The sequence below is a fragment of the Diabrotica undecimpunctata genome, chromosome 7, assembly GCF_040954645.1.
Source record: "Diabrotica undecimpunctata isolate CICGRU chromosome 7, icDiaUnde3, whole genome shotgun sequence".
NCBI classification, from domain to species: Eukaryota; Metazoa; Arthropoda; class Insecta; order Coleoptera; family Chrysomelidae; genus Diabrotica; species Diabrotica undecimpunctata.
The window spans coordinates 93,199,486-93,219,556 of record NC_092809.1 but is presented as its reverse complement, the minus strand read 5'-3'; the positions used below and the strand labels follow the sequence as shown (position 1 = coordinate 93,219,556).

Here is a 20,071-nt window from a genome sequence, read left to right as displayed (position 1 = left end):
TTTCAGAATGAAGAATTTTAATTCATCCAAATTGCTGGATGCATCTGCTCATATATCAATAAAGTAAATGGTACATGAATTACACTTTGATTGCAATTAGGGTAGTAATACTAAGGGGGGGCATTGAGGTGTTTTCCCAAAAATCCTATTTTTATCGTAACTCTCTTAATTTTCAGCCTAGAGTGTTTTATCACTTGTCATTTTAAAGCCCCTTAATGTTCTTTAAAAAAGATTGAATGCATTTTCCCAGTAAAATTGACTGTTTTCTTGATATTCCAGTCCACAGCAAAATGAAATAGATAAATCTCTTCGTTTTTTATAATCTTTATTTTTTCTCGGTACAGTTTTTTTGATAAAATGAAAGAAATTTGAGTTATTCGTAAAAAACCGTATTAAAACGTGTTTTTTTACGAAATTCAATCCCGAATAAATCAAAAAATATACTTTAAAAAAATCTATAGGACATTTTTTGCTTAAAATGTGGAATTATTTTTGATATAAAAATGTTCACCCCCGAGATGGGGTGGTATTCATACCCAGGGAAAAATCACACATCAGCAGAGGGTAGATTTTGCTTGTTGACGTATTCCCTAGCTACTGTCGGAGGTGAAAACCTTGATAAACTGGACTATAATTTTTTATAGCTCAACTGTTATATTTTAAAGGTTTGGCACAGAATGCAGTTTCGAAGGGTAGAGGCCAGTCGCAAATTGCGTCAACCTGTTGTTACAGAACTAGAAAACGTGATCAGAGATGATTTAGCTGATCTTCGTAGTATGCTCGCACGAGACTATGCGGTTATATTAACTGGCGTTGGAGATTCGAAAAAGTTCCATCACATGTATAATAAAAATAATGTTTCTTTGTCCGACAAAGACAGAAAACGCTTTGAAATGTTCGTTAAAATGGCTGTCAGAGTTATATGGATTGCGTTAAAAAAGAAAAATTTGACCATTATAGGTAAATAGATAAAATTTTTAACATATTTATAGCTGACAGGTTATGAATAATTTTAATAATAATAATAATGAATGGCCGTATGGCTAAATCTGGAATAATAATAATTTTAGAGAAATCTATTAAAATCACAAAATCATTGAAAACTATAATATACATTTCTTAATATTTTTTCAAATCCATAGCTCCATTTAAGCTATCCAATTGATTATAATGATCTTCTTTGTACAATCTATTCACGGGAAATTGGATATTTTATTATTTCACTACTATTCAGTAGTGGTGGGCCTTAAGAATAATGTTATAAATTTTACAATAATTTTGTATCTCTATAACTGTTTAGGCTTACATCTCAATTTCCATTCAACAAAGATTAATATTACGCATAAAATAAAGTATTTCTTTTCAATTTTTGAAAGAAAAAGAACTAAACAGGCTTCTTCGAACGACCATTTTTAGTCCGATGGAACATGACCAATACAAGATGTACCAATTCTTACCTACACCCGAAGAAGCAAGAATTCTGAAAGGAAAAGCTTGTACAAGCGAGAAGAAACTACTACACAGATCTCCTCTGATACAAGAAATCGTTTTCGACCAGCACGATTATAGAATGCTATGTATTGGAGTTACGGACGTCGAAGAGTATGTATCTGTTTGCTTTTATAAACCTTATTTACTAGTTTTTAGTATATCTAGGAATACTAAAGGATAGCTAGGTATCTTTATATATACAGGGTGAGTTTTTAGTGCAACATCGGTCGATAATTTCATTGTGGTGCAAGATATCCAAAAAACTTATTTAGAAAAAAAATGTAGGCAATAATATTCTCCATACTTGGAAAATATGTGGAGTTCTACAGGGTGATTAATAACCACGTGGTATAGCAAACATACAGTTTTTTAAATGGGACACCCTATATATTTTTTCAAATTTGTATTTTTCTCATAATTCTTGTTCTTATAGTATTGGGTTTTGCATTACTGTACAGAGTATTTAACAAGTTATGACCATTTTTATTCCCATATTTATTTATTATTATTTATTTAAATCCCTATGATCAACACCATGTATATAAAGAAGTAATGCATAAACAATTATTTATTTTGTATAATAAAATAAACAATATATTTTTTTTTTTAATTAAGTTTAATTGAAATCATTGACAAAAAAAAATCGGTTGCCTGTAAAGTCGGTTTTACGGGCGAAGATTTTACGTGACAACGTCTTTTTCTCGGTAGAATATTTATTGATATGAATATTATTAAATTGCACAATAGGAACAAGGAATTGAATGAAAATAAGAATTGCACAAATTTTAACTATAGAAATATATTTTGTTTACTAAAACATTGTACATGTAAACTTAAACTTAACTAATTTCTATTTGAGTGATTTTGTTGAGGATATGACGATGATAGGAGAAATATGAAATGAAAGGAAGTGTTTCTGCTGTAATGTGTCTTGAACGCCAAGAACGCTCGAGAAAGACAGAGACACAAGCACGGAAGCACGCACCGATTCAACGCGCCTAATTCTCTAGTGCTGCGCGCGCAGCGGACCGATCATGAGGTCGTTTGAGTGGGAGAGAGACGCAAGGCATTCGCCGGTCCGGCGGGCCTCTCTCTCGTTCGGTGACTCACTGTAACAGACGTGAGCGGGCGTTACACTTTTTCATGAATGACTCCGAGCCACAACCTAATTTAAGACGTTGTCACGTCAAAAATTGTATACAGGGTGAACTACAAAACAAAATTCCGATTTTCTCAATTTTTTAAAATGGATCACCCTATATTTTATTTTATAGAAATGTTGTATTTATAATACTATTTTTGTACACATCATTCCCTATACCTAAACACATTACTTTCCGAGATATTTTTAGTTTTCTTCAAATTTCGTTTCATTACTTCAAATGCATTCACTTTTGTAAGTAGAAATAAGTATTGAGTATAAAGTGATATTATAACAAAATTATTTCTATTCAATAAGTAACTAATAAAAAATATAAACCATAACAATATGTAATGAATGTCTCAAGAAATGTGATATTATATATATATATATATATATATATATATATATATATATATACCTATATATATACATATATATATATATATATATATATATATATATATATATATATACATATATAATCAATAACCCTTCTACCCTAAGGTGTTGGGTAATGTGATATTATGGAAGTATTATATTTCCTTTATGAAATACAAGATTCCTAAAATTCCTACAAGAAAATATGTTTTGTATAATAATATAACAAGATTATTTTTATTCAATAAATAACTCACACAAAATAGAAAGCAAAACAATATACAATAGATGTAACAATTTTTAGATTGTTATATCAACAGTAGGGGAACGACGGGTAATAGCGAACAGCAGGTGATTGCGAACATCACAGAATACATGCGTACGTCATCTGTATCATTCCGTTGTAAACTTCATTTCGTGCTTCCTACTAGTCTGCACGTGGTGGCATAGACAAATGAACAGGAAGAAGAAATGAGTCGTCATTTACTAACGTTATCTAAAATATTTTATGGATTAACCCCAATTCAGTTGCGAAAAGAGGCCTTCGCCTATGCAGAGAAATTAAACTTAAAACATAGTTTCAACAGAGAAAAACAAGAAGCAGGTAAAGACTGGTTATATGGATTCATGTCAAGGCATCCTGAGTTAAGTTTCCGTAAACCTGAAGCAACAAGTCTTAATCGCATTCAAGGTTTCAATAAGGATCAAGTCTCAAGGTTTTATGACAATTTGGGTAAGCTGTACGATGAATACAATTTTCCACCTACTCGAATATTTAATGTCGATGAGACTGGCATTACAAACGTAAATAGGCCTAATCGGATCATTGGACCTAGAGGCCAAAAACAAGTTGGAGCCGTTACAAGACTGAGAAGAAATCCTGCTTTAGAAAAGGATGGGCCTCCAGGTTCTTTGTACTCCTGTTCAAAAAGAGGTTGGATGAACGAAGAAGTGTTCCTGTTTTGGATTTAACATTTTGCGAAAACCAATAAACCTACAAGAGATGATCCCATTTTACTGGTGCTGGACGATCACTCCAGTCATTGCTCTATTGCAATTTATAATTTTTGCAAAGAAAATGGTATCATTATGCTGTCAATACCTCCACATACCTCGCATCGTCTGCAACCACTAGACGTTAGCTTTTTCTCATCATTGAAGCGAGCATATGACGTTGAATGTGATTCGTTTTTAAAATCTCAACCCTATGAGAAAATTGAAATGTGCCATATAAGCACTTTATTCTCAAAGGCGGCGTATACTAGAGTTGCAAACATAGACAAAGCTGCAAACGGTTTTGAGAAGACCGGAATTTTTCCATTCAACCGAAATACACTTAATGAAGAAGACTTTTACAGTTCAAACGATAATCAAACTCAACAAAATAATAGCCAAGAAGGTCTTTCACAAACTATTCAAGAAGATTTACTGGAACCCCAACCAGGCCCTTCCAAAGAAAATCAGATATGTGAAAATACCGAAAATATTTCATTCAGCGATATCTTGCCTTTACCGAAAGAAAAACAAAAGATATCTGTTCCGAAGAAGGGTGGAAGAAAAAAACAAAGATCCGAAATAATAACCTCAACGCCTTTGAAATTAGAACTCGAACAAAAGGAGCTTAGAAGAAAACAAAAAATGGAAAAAGAAATTGAAAAACAAAAATTTTTAAAAAAGAAAAATAAAACTGCAAAGAGAAAAGTACTACAATCTTCAAGCGAAGAGGAAGATTCGACATCATATAAAGATGATGAATCTGATGACAATGACGATATTAATACCGACGATTGTAATGAAGGAGAATCTTGTTTAATTTGTGGTGAGTTCGGGAAAAGCGAACTTTGGTTCCATTGCATTATATGTGGTGGATGGGTGCATAAATTATGCAGCGGCTCGAACACACCGGACAACTATAAATGTGATTTTTGTTAATAGGTAATACTGTTCGCCATTACCCTTCTCATGTTTATTATTACCCGATATTTCGGGTAACAGTGAACATTTCGTGAAAATTTTTAATTGAGTTTTTTTATTATTAAAATTTTTATTTTTGATTATCCAATAACAAAAATGAATAGCTGTATTACTGTTAGCCACTCTGTAGTGGTTTCCGAGTTTTCAACATTTTTATATATCAAATAAACAATTATTTTCCTTAAGTGTTCGTAATTACCCATCGTTCCCCTATTCTAAGGCAGGAATTTTTAATAAAACATTCCTAACTGCCGATTGTGACGCGCAGTTATTAATAAGTAAAAGGCCATTTGTGTCGATTACAAAGGTAAAATAGTAGGCTTAGAAAAAACAACAGTTTTCATATTATTAAACCGTAAACGGTAGACTTTGAATTTGACAGTTTTCATATTCTTACCTTTTTAATCGGTCTGTGTGGCTTGTCTTTATTGTTAAAAATGATTTTTTTTATGTAGAAGAGTTAACAGATATGATCTGGGTATTAGGAAAAAGTTCGAAAAATTGCTTACTTGCATCCAGAATATATTACGAGCGATATCCTGAACGGGGGAAGCCAAACAGAGAGGTTTTGTCAATTACAAAGGTAAAATAGTAGGCTTAGAAAAAACAACAGTTTTCATATTATTAAACCGTAAACGGTAGACTTTGAATTTGACAGTTTTCATATTCTTACCTTTTTAATCGGTCTGTGTGGCTTGTCTTTATTGTTAAAAATGATTTTTTTTATGTAGAAGAGTTAACAGATATGATCTGGGTATTAGGAAAAAGTTCGAAAAATTGCTTACTTGCATCCAGAATATATTACGAGCGATATCCTGAACGGGGGAAGCCAAACAGAGAGGTTTTGAAAAATTACTGGATCGTTTTGTTCGCTATGAGTCAGTTTTATAAATGAAAAAAATGAGAGAACCAAAACTGTTATAAGTGAAGAAAAGGAATATGATGTATAGCTACTATCAGCACTCGTGAAATTTCACATCAACATGACATTAGTCAAACTTCGGCGGCAAAAATCCTTCGTAAACATAAACTGCATCCTTACCGCATACAGTTCATCAAGAATTGACAGTCGATCATTATCAACGCAGATTAGTTTTTTGTCAATGAGATGAGGTTACATTTCACAAAAATGGAACGGTGAATCGGCATAATTTTCATTACTAGGCATCAAGCAATCCTTATTTTGTTAACACTCATAATCAAACTAGGTGGTCTATAAATGTTTGGGGTAGTATTGTTGGCGATTATGTTACTGGCCCACATTTTTTTGATGGTCGTGTGAATGGTGCCATATATCTGGATTTTCTAAATAATCATTTGCCAATACTACTGCAAATATCGCTTAATATTCGACAATAAATGTGGTTTTTAGACGACGGTGCTCATGTTAACCACACTGTTCCTATTCACAATCATCTAAATAATAACTTTCCTGAGAGGTGGATAGGCAGTGGAGGACCAACTTTTTCGCCACCGCGATAACCGGAATTCTCCTAAATTGATTTTTTCATGTGGGGCTATATAAAAGACCTTGTATACCAGAAGCCTCCAACAATGCTAGATGATATGAAAAATAGAATAAGAGAAGCTTGTCAATTGACAATTGACTTAAAAATGTTAAGAAATGTTGCTCGGTCATTTAAATATCGCTTACAAACTTGTATAGACATTGAAGGTGGACATTTTGAATATTTACTTTAGACTTATTTCCTTAATACCACATTAATTGTTACATTCATTACATATTATTATGGTTTATATTTTTTGTTAGTTATTTATTGAATAAAAATAATTCCCGAAAACTAAAAATATCTCAGAAAATAATGAGTTTAGGTATAGGGAATGCTATATAAAAATGAAAGGGTATCATAAATATAATATTTCTAAAAAATAAAATATAGGGTGATCCATTTAAAAAATTAAGAAAAGCGTAATTTCGTTTTGTAGTTTACCCTGTATACAAATCTTAGTTAATAATTTAAATTAAACATAATTTAAAAACTACAATACATATATTGTCAGTAATTAGGCAGCACCGGTTTGGGGCCAAAATTGGTCATTTTCCCATGTAAATCTCCATAAGAAAATCTAAGGTCCATTCTGGTCATTTTTGGCTCTTTTTGTGGTGGAGGCGCCACCTCAGATCATCGGATCGTGACGTGTGAAATATCGTTGGAAAGAGGAGGGGGTAACGAATACGTTAACACAAAAAATCAAAGAAGGCGGCATTGCCAAAAGGACACTAAGCTTGTAACGTCTAAACGGCTCAACGTACAACAACGGGCAAGGTATCGATGGAAAGGGAGGGCTCAACAAATGCGTAGACACAAAAACAAAGACAAAGACATTGCCAAAAGTACACTAAGCTTGTAAAGTAATTAGGCAGCACCTAATTTGCACTTAACTTCTTTGCTCTTTAAGTTACCTGTATTTGTGACAAAAATATTAAAGATACATTATTTGAACAAAAAAAGGTATACCTGTTAATAACTTCAAAACTCAACAGTTTTCGAGAGAATCGCATTTTACAAATCAGCTGCATAATTCTGATTTAAGGCAAATACTCCAGGAAACGAAGGAAAAATAGACAAAAACATTAATACTTCTGAATTTTGGTATAAAATACCTTTAAATAAAGTTAATAGTTAACGAAATAATAAATAAAATAAATATATAATTAGGATAATTAATAATAGGATTTGACAAAATAACAGAATAATAGGATTTTACATCAAACATTTTACGTTTTATGTTAAATTAAAGTCATAATCAAAACATTTTGTTTACAAACCAAACTAAGAAATAGTTAAACTAAATAACATAACTTTTTGTCATAGTAAGTGTTCGATATGTCCATCATTTTCTTTAATTCATTTGTCAATATATTCCATAAAAGATCGTCTCATATTAAATAGCATCATTGGTTCTAAACAAACTGCTGCAGTATTTATTTGATTGTGAATGTTTATGGGATTCTTATAAACACGTTGATTGAATGTGCCCCATACACCAAAATCAAACGAATTAAATTCTGGGCTACATGGTGGCTATAATGTATAATGGATGAATATATTCTTTTGGCTACATATCCAAATCTTATGGTATATTGTGGAACTACATCTTATTTGTCGCAGAGGCTAAATAATGTATTAAACTGTGAGGTATCTCGTTCATTGGTGACTTATATACACACGGAATAACCTATCGATGACATTACTTATTTATACGATTACGTTACAGCTTACGAGTAATAACGAGTAAATAATTACATCTCGAACAAATGGACTATTATGATTTACTAACGAACTAATATTATGTTGAACTAAATTGCTTGTGTGTTTACTGTGTAATGAATAATAAGTATTTTTTTGGGATTTTTTATGAATGAAATAATTATATCAATATCTCACCACATTGCCAAGGAATATGACTACCACGACCAATTCAACGTTCAGAAAAGTTGTATTTAAGTATGTTCTCACTGCCTTCTCTCTAGAATGTGGTGGTATACATCTTGCATGAACCACATATTTTGGGTTTTCAGCATTTTACAATAAAGAAAAAGTAATACAACGCCAGTATAGAAACTTAAGAAGCAATAGAAAAGGGAAATTGTAAACATAATGACGGCCAACGTCTGAATACGAACACGGCACCCAAAGAAGAAGATGAAGAATCTTTTCTCCAATAAGACATTTAGCAGCCATAATAAAGCATTTTTTGATGTAACATTATCATCTTTGAGTTGTTTTAATAAGAATAAACTACGAATTATGCTTATCTACAGATATTCAGTGCTTTACCGCACTAATATTATTATGCAGCTGACTTATAAAATGCGATTATCTCGAAAACGGTTAAATTTTGAGGTTACTAACAAGTATACCTTTTCTTTGTAAAAATAATGTATCTTTAATATTTTTTAACACAAATAGAGCTAACTTAAAGAGCAAAAAAGTTAAGCGCAAATTTCTGCCACACATGTGCAAAAATATTTACAAACGTAAAAGTTATAGCGAAAAATAAAATTTTAAATTTCAACTTGTATCTTTCTTAATATCAACATTTTATTAAAGCAAGTTGGCTTAAATCGTAATATTTTAAAGTGCTACTGTTTGTACAATTACTTAAGGACCACCCTATATATATATATATATATATATATATATATATATATATATATATATATATATGTATATATATATATATATATATATATATATATATATATATATATATAAAAGAAATACTGGTTATTAGTGACTGTAGGTAGACATTGACAAACAACACAGTTTATTAGGGTTGCAGTCAGAAATTGACCGGGACGTTAATGAAACACTCTTTTGACCTTTTTGTCTAGCTTTCGGAATGGTTTTATTCCTTTTTCAAAACACTGTAATAAGAAAAATATGTAAATATTTATAAAATATCACAATTCTTCAATGCAACTTACTAGTAGTTGAGATTATTTGTAAAAGCATTGACACTCAACATTAATAACACACATATAAAATATGAAATAATGGACAAAATACATTCTAAAATTTTTAAAATTTAGGTACAGATAGTAAAACTTAGTTTATGGCATCTTTTACTGGTGTGTTTTCACTCTGTTAAAATATAATATTTGTGTTTATTATATATATATACATATATATATATATATATATATATATATATATATATATATATATATATTGTTATGCTATTTAAATTGTATTATATTGCTTACTTAGGAAAAATCCTGTCTATATTTATTAAATGATCTAATCTCCAATTAATCACAATAAATCAGCATTAACTAATTACAATCTCAGGCTATTTAAATTGTACTATTTACCTTTGATCGTGGATTCAAAATATTTTCCAATTGGCTTCCTAATCGGGATAGGTAATATGACCTGAATAAAATACATAGAATTTCAACTGAACTATATGTGAGATGTCCTTTATTTTAATGAAATTTTATATAACAATCAATCCTGTAATATTTGCAATATACTAACTTTAAATATATGAGAAGTTGTTTTCTATCATGGACCCAAATGTTATTTTACATTGATTTTTAATATGTGTTATAACTAAGCTCTTTTTATAATTCTTTTTTTTTTAAGTGATCGCAAAATTAACTGTCTCTATTATTTATTCAATTTATTTAATTAATAAATGAAAATCACACTCCGGCTCTAATGAAAATTGACTGACCTTTCCTTCTCTGCCGTTGCAATTCTATGGCCACGCCACAACAAAAAAATCCTTTCTCTGCTTCTGCTCCTATTGTGGTCCAGATGACGTACACCTTTCTCCTATCTGTCACTGTATCTGCAACCCAACAACTCGTGTTAGTCTATGCAGCCTCCCTTTGAGCCAATCTCCGCGCCTGTTTACAACTCCAAATGTTTCCGGCTTCGTCTGCTATTAAAATTCTTATACCCTTTGGTTTTCTATCTCTCTGTACCCCGTTCCTCACACTGGTCAGCTTTTACACAGCAAATAAACACACCCGGTAAATTACGTCTTCGGAACTTCAAACAAACACAAATCACAAAGCTCCTTCCTTCTTGGACGACTAAAACTGACTAACCAACTTTTTTTTCTCTCTCCTATCTCCTAGCCAAAACCAACCTCCTTGCATTCAAAATTTGACCAATAAAAATCATCCACCTCTCTGACGTATATCGTTACCAAACAACTCTCTCTATAAAACGTCATTCGGGTAATTCCAGAAAACAACCTTCTTTAATTATTCTAACTAAATCTATCTGCTTTACAAACATTTCTTACTAATAGCTACAAACGATACCTGTTTCTCAATTCAATGTCTTTTGTTAATAAACTTTTACCGATATAATCTTTCGGGGAGACAAACCACCGCAAATCCCGGTCTATTGTTTTTACACTTTCTATATACACTTTTATTCCGGGTAAATCCATTCCACAATAACCGACTTATTTAAATTTCTTATCGATAATATTTGAAAGTCTTGTCTCTGAGGCCTAATGAACAATTCTTCGAACAACTTAAAATACATATTTTGTCTTATACAGGATGTTTGAAAATTTATATGCCCGTGTCTTTATGAAATATCAATAATTTTAATTTTTATTTAAGTAATAAAATTTGTATATCGGTTTTTTATTGCTTATGGACATTCAAAAGTACAACAAATCCCCGCCTTTGTAATCGATAAAATTTATCAATTTATGCAACTAAATTTTCTCGAGGCAAACTAAACGCACTTCCTGTATGCTAGCTGTACTTATGCTACGTATTATCCTATCCTACTATCTACTTTATACAAATTTAAATCTTCATTCGTGATATTTATATACATCATGGATATTATAAATACCTCTGATCTTTTCAGAATCCATATGTTTCAACTCATAGCTGTTTACTCCATCTTCGTTGTTTACTATGTATGGCCCTTCGAAAACAGGCATCAATTTTGCGCAAATACCGGTCTGAAGATTTGACACTCTTAATGCTCTTACCATTACTTTGTCACCCTTTTGGAAAGTTACTGGTCTTCGTTTCCTATTATGACCCTGTCTCTGGATGTATTTCTCATTGCTTCTTCTTAATCTCCTCTGAACGGTTTCTATAACCTGTCGATACTCTCTTTGTTCTGGATCTTCCCACGGTCTTATCGGCATGACGCCTTTCATGATGTATTCTGGTGTTTCTTTCGTTACTGTACTTGGCATGGAATTTAGGTACATCTCTATTTCTCCCAATTTTCTGTCCCATCGCCGATGTTGACCATCCGTTGCAATGCGAAGAAATTTCGTTACCTCTTGTATAAATCGCTCAGAAGGATTACTTGGGGGATGCCTGATGCTTACAAAGTTCGTCTCGATTCCCCGTTCTCTAAGCTGTCCTTGAAACGATCATTTCGGAAGTACGTTGCATTGTCTAGTAAAATTTTTCTTGAGGTTCCTACCGTAGCGATGAAATTGTCTATTTTTCTCAATATTTCTTCCCCTTTTGTGGTGCGGCAACTATATAATTTTACGTATTTTGAGAACACATCCACCATCACTAGAATATGCTTGTTCCTTTGCGTGGTCACAATTAGATCGCTTAACATGTCGATGGCTATAATGTCCAGGTTGTTCCGGGATACAATGCTCTTTGCAATATTTTCGTTTTTAAAATTCCTGCTCTTGTATTTCTGGCATACTTCGCATTTCTGTGTGATCTCTTTTGCAATGCGGTAATCTTGTCGACTGATGTAGTTTTCCCTAAATACAAGCCATACCTTTCTACTGCCAATATGTCCATTTTCCTCGTGTAGTTTCTTGATGATTCTTTCTGCCAATGTCGGTGTCACTAAATATAATTCCTTTCCGTCTATTCTCTTAAAAAATATCTCGTTTTCTAGCTCTGCTCTTCTCTTTTCTCTTTCTTCTAGGCCTTCCTGGTCGGTCCTTATCTCATTTAACGAAAATATCCCTTCGTCTTGTGTCAATATATTCAATCCCACATGTAATGTAATTGTCCCCTTTTTTCCTGTATCTTCGTCCCGTGTTAAAGCGTCAGCTATTATGTTGTCTTTCCCTTTGATGTATCGAAATTGGAAATCATACTCTTGTAAGAGCAGAATGCCTCTGTGTATTCTGTTATTTACCAATCGATTCTTCATGATGTGTATCAATGCTGCATGATCCGTTTCGATGGTGAATTTAGCTCCCAATAAGTAAAACCTTAATTTGTTTACGCAAAATAGTACACTGGCGAATTCCAACTCGGTGACACTGTATTTTCTCTCATGTGTTTTAGTCACTCGAGATATAAAACATATCGGAACCTCTTGGCCGTTTTGTATTTGCGACAACACTCCTGCAAATTTCTGTATCGACGCATCCGTACGGAGTATAAACGGCAAATTGTAAATAGGGTGATATATTTTTGTTCCTTTAGCAAATTCTTGTTTCAATATTTTGAAAGCTTCCTCCTGTTCTTCTTTCCAATTCCATTTTGTCCCTTTCTTTAACAATTTTATTAAAGGAATTTCTTTTTGGCTTAAATCGGGAATTAATTTCTTGAAATAATTTATCGTACCGAGAAACCCTCGCAATGTTTTTAGATTTGTTGGTCTTGGGTATTCGTCGATGAGCTTTACTCTGTCCTCGGCTAGACTTACAGTTTCGGTGTCAAGTTTGAAACACAAATAAATCACTTCCTTTTGAAAAAATTGACATTTTTCAATGTTTAGTTTTAATCCCGCTGTGTCCAATTCTTTCAAAATTATTTTGATATGTTCCACATGACTCTGCATATCTTGTGAAAAAATTAATAAATCGTCGATGTAATGGACGATGAACTCTTCATGGTGATTCAAAATGGTATGCAAAGCTCGTACAAGTGCTGCACAGGCGCTTTGTAATCCAAACGGAACTACCTTAAATCGGTATACTATACCATCAATTGAAAAGGCAGTGTAGTTTCTACACTTTTCAGCCAAAGGTATTAACCAAAAACTATGCTTTAGATCAATTTTTGAGAAAATATGTGATCCCGTGATTCTTCCAAAAATGGCCTCGATATTTAACGGTGATTCATATTGTGATACTGTGTGTTGGTTGATATTTCGGGCATCTAAACAGAGTCTTAACTCTCCACTGCTCTTCTTCACTATCACAATTGGGTTAATATAGGGTGAGTCACATCTCTCAATGATTTGATCTTCCAACATTTTTTTGATTTCTTGCTTTACTTCTTGCCGATACTTATAAGGAATTGGATAAGTCTTCGATCGAAAATTTCCCAAGTTTTTCACCTCAAATGAGTGCTCGTATTTTGTGGCCACTCGGTTTTCCTCATTTATCAGCGTTTCATAGTCTCTTAAAATTATACGCAAATCATTTTCTTTGCCTTCTCCACATATCAATTTTTTGTCTCTCCCATCAAATTTTTCGCACATATTCACCGTGTACTCCGTGTCTTCTTCAAACACCACTGTCTCCATTGTGTCCTCTTCATTTTCCTTTGTTTTTTTTTTTTTTTTTTATGTGAGATGTCCTTGTAATTTTGGAGATTTATGTGGTCTTCCAAGGTATCTTCAAAATGTCGCGATATCAACTCTACCAATTGTTCTGATGAATAATTATATTGCAAATGTTTTGCATTATTATAGAGTTGTAATGCGTACATCTTTTCTGATACGCCCATCCTCTCATGGTATTTTCCATTTTGTAACTCTTTATTTACTTGTAGTTGCTGGATTTTTCCCCAGAAATAATTTAAGAATCTTCTCTCAAAATCTTGCCAATTGTCCAATTCTTCTTCCTTGCTAACAAACCAAAGATTTGCCTCTTCTTTGAGATGGTTTCTGATGGTTTCCTTTGCTGTTGCAAACGGTCCTATGTATTTAACTTTTTCCTTTAGGTTATTTATAAAAGGCACTGGGTGTATTTTCCTTATATCCCCGCCAAATCGTACTTTTACGTCTTCTGTGCTATGTACGATGACTTCCTTTCTTTCTACTCCTCTTATCTCCATCTCTGCAATTTGTTTAAATCTCCTTTCCGTTTCTTTCCGGTCTTCTTGTAGCGCATTTTCAAATTTTATTTCTAATTCCTCCAAATTATCTTTAATTCTCATTTCTTGTTCTTTCATATTATTTTTAATTTCATTAATCTCTTCTATTTGTTGTATCAGTTCTTTCTTTATCCCCTCAACACATCCTTTAATTTCCTGTTCATAGTTTTCCAGACGCTGCTCTATATTGCTCATTGTTTGTTTTGTTTCCCGTTGGTTTTCTTCCATTGTTTGTTTTGTTTCATCCATTATGTGTTTTGTTTCCAGTTGATTTTTATCCATTTTTTGTGACGATTCTTGTATTTGTTGTGTCTGTATTTGCATCATAGCTAATAATTTTTCTAACATCCCTGTTTCTTTTCTTTCCTCCATTATTGTAGCATTTCCTTCATTATCCGATCCTTCATCAATAATTGTTTCCTCTTCTATCTTATCCTCTTTCCTTTCTTGCGTTTTGCTTTGACTCCTTGTGGTCGACATGTTCGTTAGATTATTTATCCCCGCCAAATATGAAACTTTGAAATTTGTGCAATAATATCCCGCCAAATATAAAATTCTACTGGTCTGTTGCAACAAACGGGACTTTTCCTGTTCAAATGTAATAACTCTTGAGTACGAGTATCAAATTTCAATATCCCACAAATAAATCAAATGGTAAAATATCAAATGTCAAAATCAATCAAATAATTCAAGTATGGTAAAATTATCAAATGTAAATATCACGAATAAATCAATTATGGTAAATTTTATCTTAAAAAAAATATATAAATCTTTATGTCCTCAATTTTTACATAATATTTCACTTTATCCCCGGCATATAAACTTTCAAATATCTGCTCGTCTACTCCTATTCTTTCAAATTTGCCAACTAGAAATATTTTTCAAAGCTTTACACGTTGGGGGCCATTTTGTTATGCTATTTAAATTGTATTATATTGCTTACTTAGGAAAAATCCTGTCTATATTTATTAAATGATCTAATCTCCAATTAATCACAATAAATCAGCATTAACTAATTACAATCTCAGGCTATTTAAATTGTACTATTTACCTTTGATCGTGGATTCAAAATATTTTCCAATTGGCTTCCTAATCGGGATAGGTAATATGACCTGAATAAAATACATAGAATTTCAACTGAACTATATGTGAGATGTCCTTTATTTTAATGAAATTTTATATAACAATCAATCCTGTAATATTTGCAATATACTAACTTTAAATATATGAGAAGTTGTTTTCTATCATGGACCCAAATGTTATTTTACATTGATTTTTAATATGTGTTATAACTAAGCTCTTTTTATAATTCTTTTTTTTTTAAGTGATCGCAAAATTAACTGTCTCTATTATTTATTCAATTTATTTAATTAATAAATGAAAATCACACTCCGGCTCTAATGAAAATTGACTGACCTTTCCTTCTCTGCCGTTGCAATTCTATGGCCACGCCACAACAAAAAAATCCTTTCTCTGCTTCTGCTCCTATTGTGGTCCAGATGACGTACACCTTTCTCCTATCTGTCACTGTATCTGCAACCCAACAACTCGTGTTAGTCTATGCAGCCTCCCTTTGAGCCAATCTCCGCGCCTGTTTACAACTCCAAATGTTTCCGGCTTCGTCTGCTATTAAAATTCTTATACCCTTTGGTTTTCTATCTCTCTGTACCCCGTTCCTCACACTGGTCAGCTTTTACACAGCAAATAAACACACCCGGTAAATTACGTCTTCAGAACTTCAAACAAACACAAATCACAAAGCTCCTTCCTTCTTGGACGACTAAAACTGACTAACCAACTTTTTTTTCTCTCTCCTATCTCCTAGCCAAAACCAACCTCCTTGCATTCAAAATTTGACCAATAAAAATCATCCACCTCTCTGACGTATATCGTTACCAAACAACTCTCTCTATAAAACGTCATTCGGGTAATTCCAGAAAACAACCTTCTTTAATTATTCTAACTAAATCTATCTGCTTTACAAACATTTCTTACTAATAGCTACAAACGATACCTGTTTCTCAATTCAATGTCTTTTGTTAATAAACTTTTACCGATATAATCTTTCGGGGAGACAAACCACCGCAAATCCCGGTCTATTGTTTTTACACTTTCTATATACACTTTTATTCCGGGTAAATCCATTCCACAATAACCGACTTATTTAAATTTCTTATCGATAATATTTGAAAGTCTTGTCTCTGAGGCCTAATGAACAATTCTTCGAACAACTTAAAATACCTATTTTGTCTTATACAGGATGTTTGAAAATTTATATGCCCGTGTCTTTATGAAATATCAATAATTTTAATTTTTATTTAAGTAATAAAATTTGTATATCGGTTTTTTATTGCTTATGGACATTCAAAAGTACAACAATATATATACATATATATATATACATATATATATATATATATATATACATATATATATATATATATACATATATATATACATATATATATATATATATACATATATATATATATATATATATATATATATATATATATATATATATATATATATATATATATATATATATAATACGTATTTCACAAGGAGTAGGGTTGTCGGATTTGGAAAAGATAAAAAGGACACTTCCTACTTCTCCATTTATTGAAGACGTTTCGTATATGAAACGCTACACATCATCAATTCATCTAAAATCAGTTAAATGAGCTTACATCCATAGAGAAAATTGCAAATAACAACTTACAAAGATATACAGCTCTAAAAAGATGGAACTGATTGCGTGATTTATTAATCGTTACTATGTTTTATATTTCACTTTAGGTAATATTATTTCGTCATTTTGTTTCAAATTAAAAAGTAGAGAATTCTTACCAGCGAAATCATTAAGCTAACACTTGAATGGTCTACCAACGAAAGAGACAAGATAACAGATCCTTACTTACAAATGTGTAGCTACTATATCCCGAATACACACGATCAAGAGTGACATTAAGACTCCAACGTGCTCCAACAAACAAAGCAATAATTTCAAAAAGTGAATATACCGGAGAAAGGAGAAAGAAATCGTGAATACAATTAAACAAAGAAAGCTTGAATATCTAGGCCACATATTGAGACACGATAAGTACCGTCTACTGCAATTGATTGTCCAGGGAAAAATAGACAGTAAGCGAGGGCCAGGCAGGAGAAGACACTCGTGGCTCCAAAATCTGAGGAAGTGGTTCGGGCTCACATCGGTCGAACTATTCAGAAGCGCCGCAAATAAGATCAGAATTGCCATGTTAATAGCCAACGTTCGCAACGGACAGGGCACTTGAAGAAGAAGAAGAATATACCGGGGTGCTACTATTACTATTATTAGTAGTGTAAGTTGACACAATCAATGAAATATGCAAGGCTTCATATATCCTCTATAGGCCTCTATCATTAAATTTGATATCAACATAACAATGCCAAGTGAGGACACAGTTTGTGCAGATATTAAACACAAACGATTCAAGGGAATAAACCGTATATTTTTCGAGTTGTTCCTTAAGATATATAATATGTTAGAGCTTTGAGTTACTGTTAATTTTAGTTTTTCTGTGTTTATTTTAGCTGATAAATGCTATTAACCCATTAATGCCCACCATATTTTATGTAATACACGAGATACTGCTACATATTTCGCCATCTACTAGTCAGAAAAAAAAGGAAACATTAGTTGTTTTCCCAATATAGACTACAGAGTAGATGTTAGAAGGTAACTGTTTATCATAAGATTAGAAATTTATAATCGCTTGGAGGTATGAGGGAGGGTGATTAGTTTTGTGATAAGTTTTCTTAGGTTATATTATAGTTCACCGATTGCATTTTAGGAGAGTTTGTAGGACTTTTTCGACTTCTAAAGAAATAGGAAATAGATAACAAAAGAAAAAGGGAGGTCGCAGAAATTTTACAAGATTCGGAAAACAGAAAAAAAATCTATGAAAAGAATCGATCGTAGGTAAGTGGGAAGAAAAAAAACTGAAAAAGGAGCCATATGGAAACAAGCCAATCGATGTGTTTAAATTATTTATTGATGAAAAATTCATGGACTATTTTTGTAAAGAAACGGTAAAGTACGCTTCACAACCCTTTCTCTTTGTTCGTTGATGATTTATATAAATACTTTGGCATCTTTATTCTCTCTGGATACTACCCATTGCCTTCTAGCAGAATGTATTGGGAGTATCGAGGGGACTCCCACTCACATCTAGTTAGTAATATTATGAGTCGAAACAGATTTGAACAGATTGATAGATTTTTACACTTTAACGATTATACGCTGTACCAACATACCAATAAAGCGTTCAAAGTTTAACCCCTAATTGACCATCTAAATGAACGTTTTTATTATTACCTCCAGCCAGTGAAAGGAAGTTTCTCAGTGGACGAAGCCATGGAGCCGTACTATAGACATCACTCAATGAAGCAGTTTATTCAAGGAAAACCCATCCGTTACAGATATAAATTCTGGTGGGTTGCGACCAATAAAGGTTACCTTGCAAAATTTCATCCCTATACTGAAAGTGGAGATAAATTACAGGGTAACTCGTTAGGAAGTTCCGTAACCGAAAAGCTGTGTACAGGGTTTTTACCAGAAGAATCTGTTATCGTATTGATAATTTTTTACATCTTTACCTTTACTGACGAGGTTAAGAGATCAAAAGATACACTGTATCGGCACAATTAGAAAATACAGGATTGAAACAGTTCCACTCAAAGAAATAAAAAAAGTCATGGAACTTCCCACGCTCTACATAGCGAAGAACATCAGCTCACTCTTGTTCGCTGGAATGGCAATAATGAAGTTACTATGGCAACTAATATTTCAACTCCATAAATATTATGTATTGTAAGAAACTGTAACAAATGGTCCAGAAAAGACCAAAAGAAAAACTATAGCGGTCACTCAACCAACGTTGTGCAAATATATAACAAGATAATGGGTGGTGTAGACTTATTCAATAAGCTAAGAGGCTTATAGGATATAGGATTTGAGTTCGATCTAAAAAATGGTATTAGGCGATATTTAGATTTTGCTTTAATGGGGCAATAGTCAACATGTGGCTTCTTTACCGCAACATTGAGGCAATTTCTTTATTAGAATTTTACAGGCGAATTGTGGAGGCCCTGCTAACAGCTCCAGATATCCCAACGCAACGTGGAGTACGTCTAAAATCTTCAAAACATGTTGCTGATGAAATTCGTTTGGATAATGTGGGTCATTTGGTGGACAAAATTGAAAAACAACGAAGGTGCGGCAAATGTGACAAGTGTACCAAATATCCATGAATTAAATGTAATGTAGGACTTCATCCCGAGCAATGTTTTGACAAATATCTCACGTTGTAAAAATTTTAAAATAAATAATGTTTTATGAAATATTGCGTCCTTAATTGCCCAGCGTATGATATATCACACTTCAAAAAAAAAGGACAGTTACAACGAAAAAAACGGAAAATTTTGCACATTGCTATTAAAAACAACCTCTCTTTATTTCATTCTGAAATTTTGATTTCGTTTCGATAAAAATTTAA

General features: G+C 32.4%; 1 protein-coding gene across 2 annotated transcripts in view; it reads left to right on the top strand.

The window, feature by feature from the left end:
- Positions 1–20,071, top strand: part of LOC140445588 (protein phosphatase 1 regulatory subunit 36-like) — a 41,603-nt gene that overhangs the window by 9,095 nt on the left and 12,437 nt on the right. For both annotated transcript variants that reach the window (XM_072537762.1, XM_072537761.1), the window contains exons 4-5: positions 666–960; positions 1,377–1,602. In XM_072537762.1, the coding sequence (XP_072393863.1) occupies positions 666–960; positions 1,377–1,602 (521 nt within the window). The remainder of the gene's footprint in view (positions 1–665; positions 961–1,376; positions 1,603–20,071) is intronic.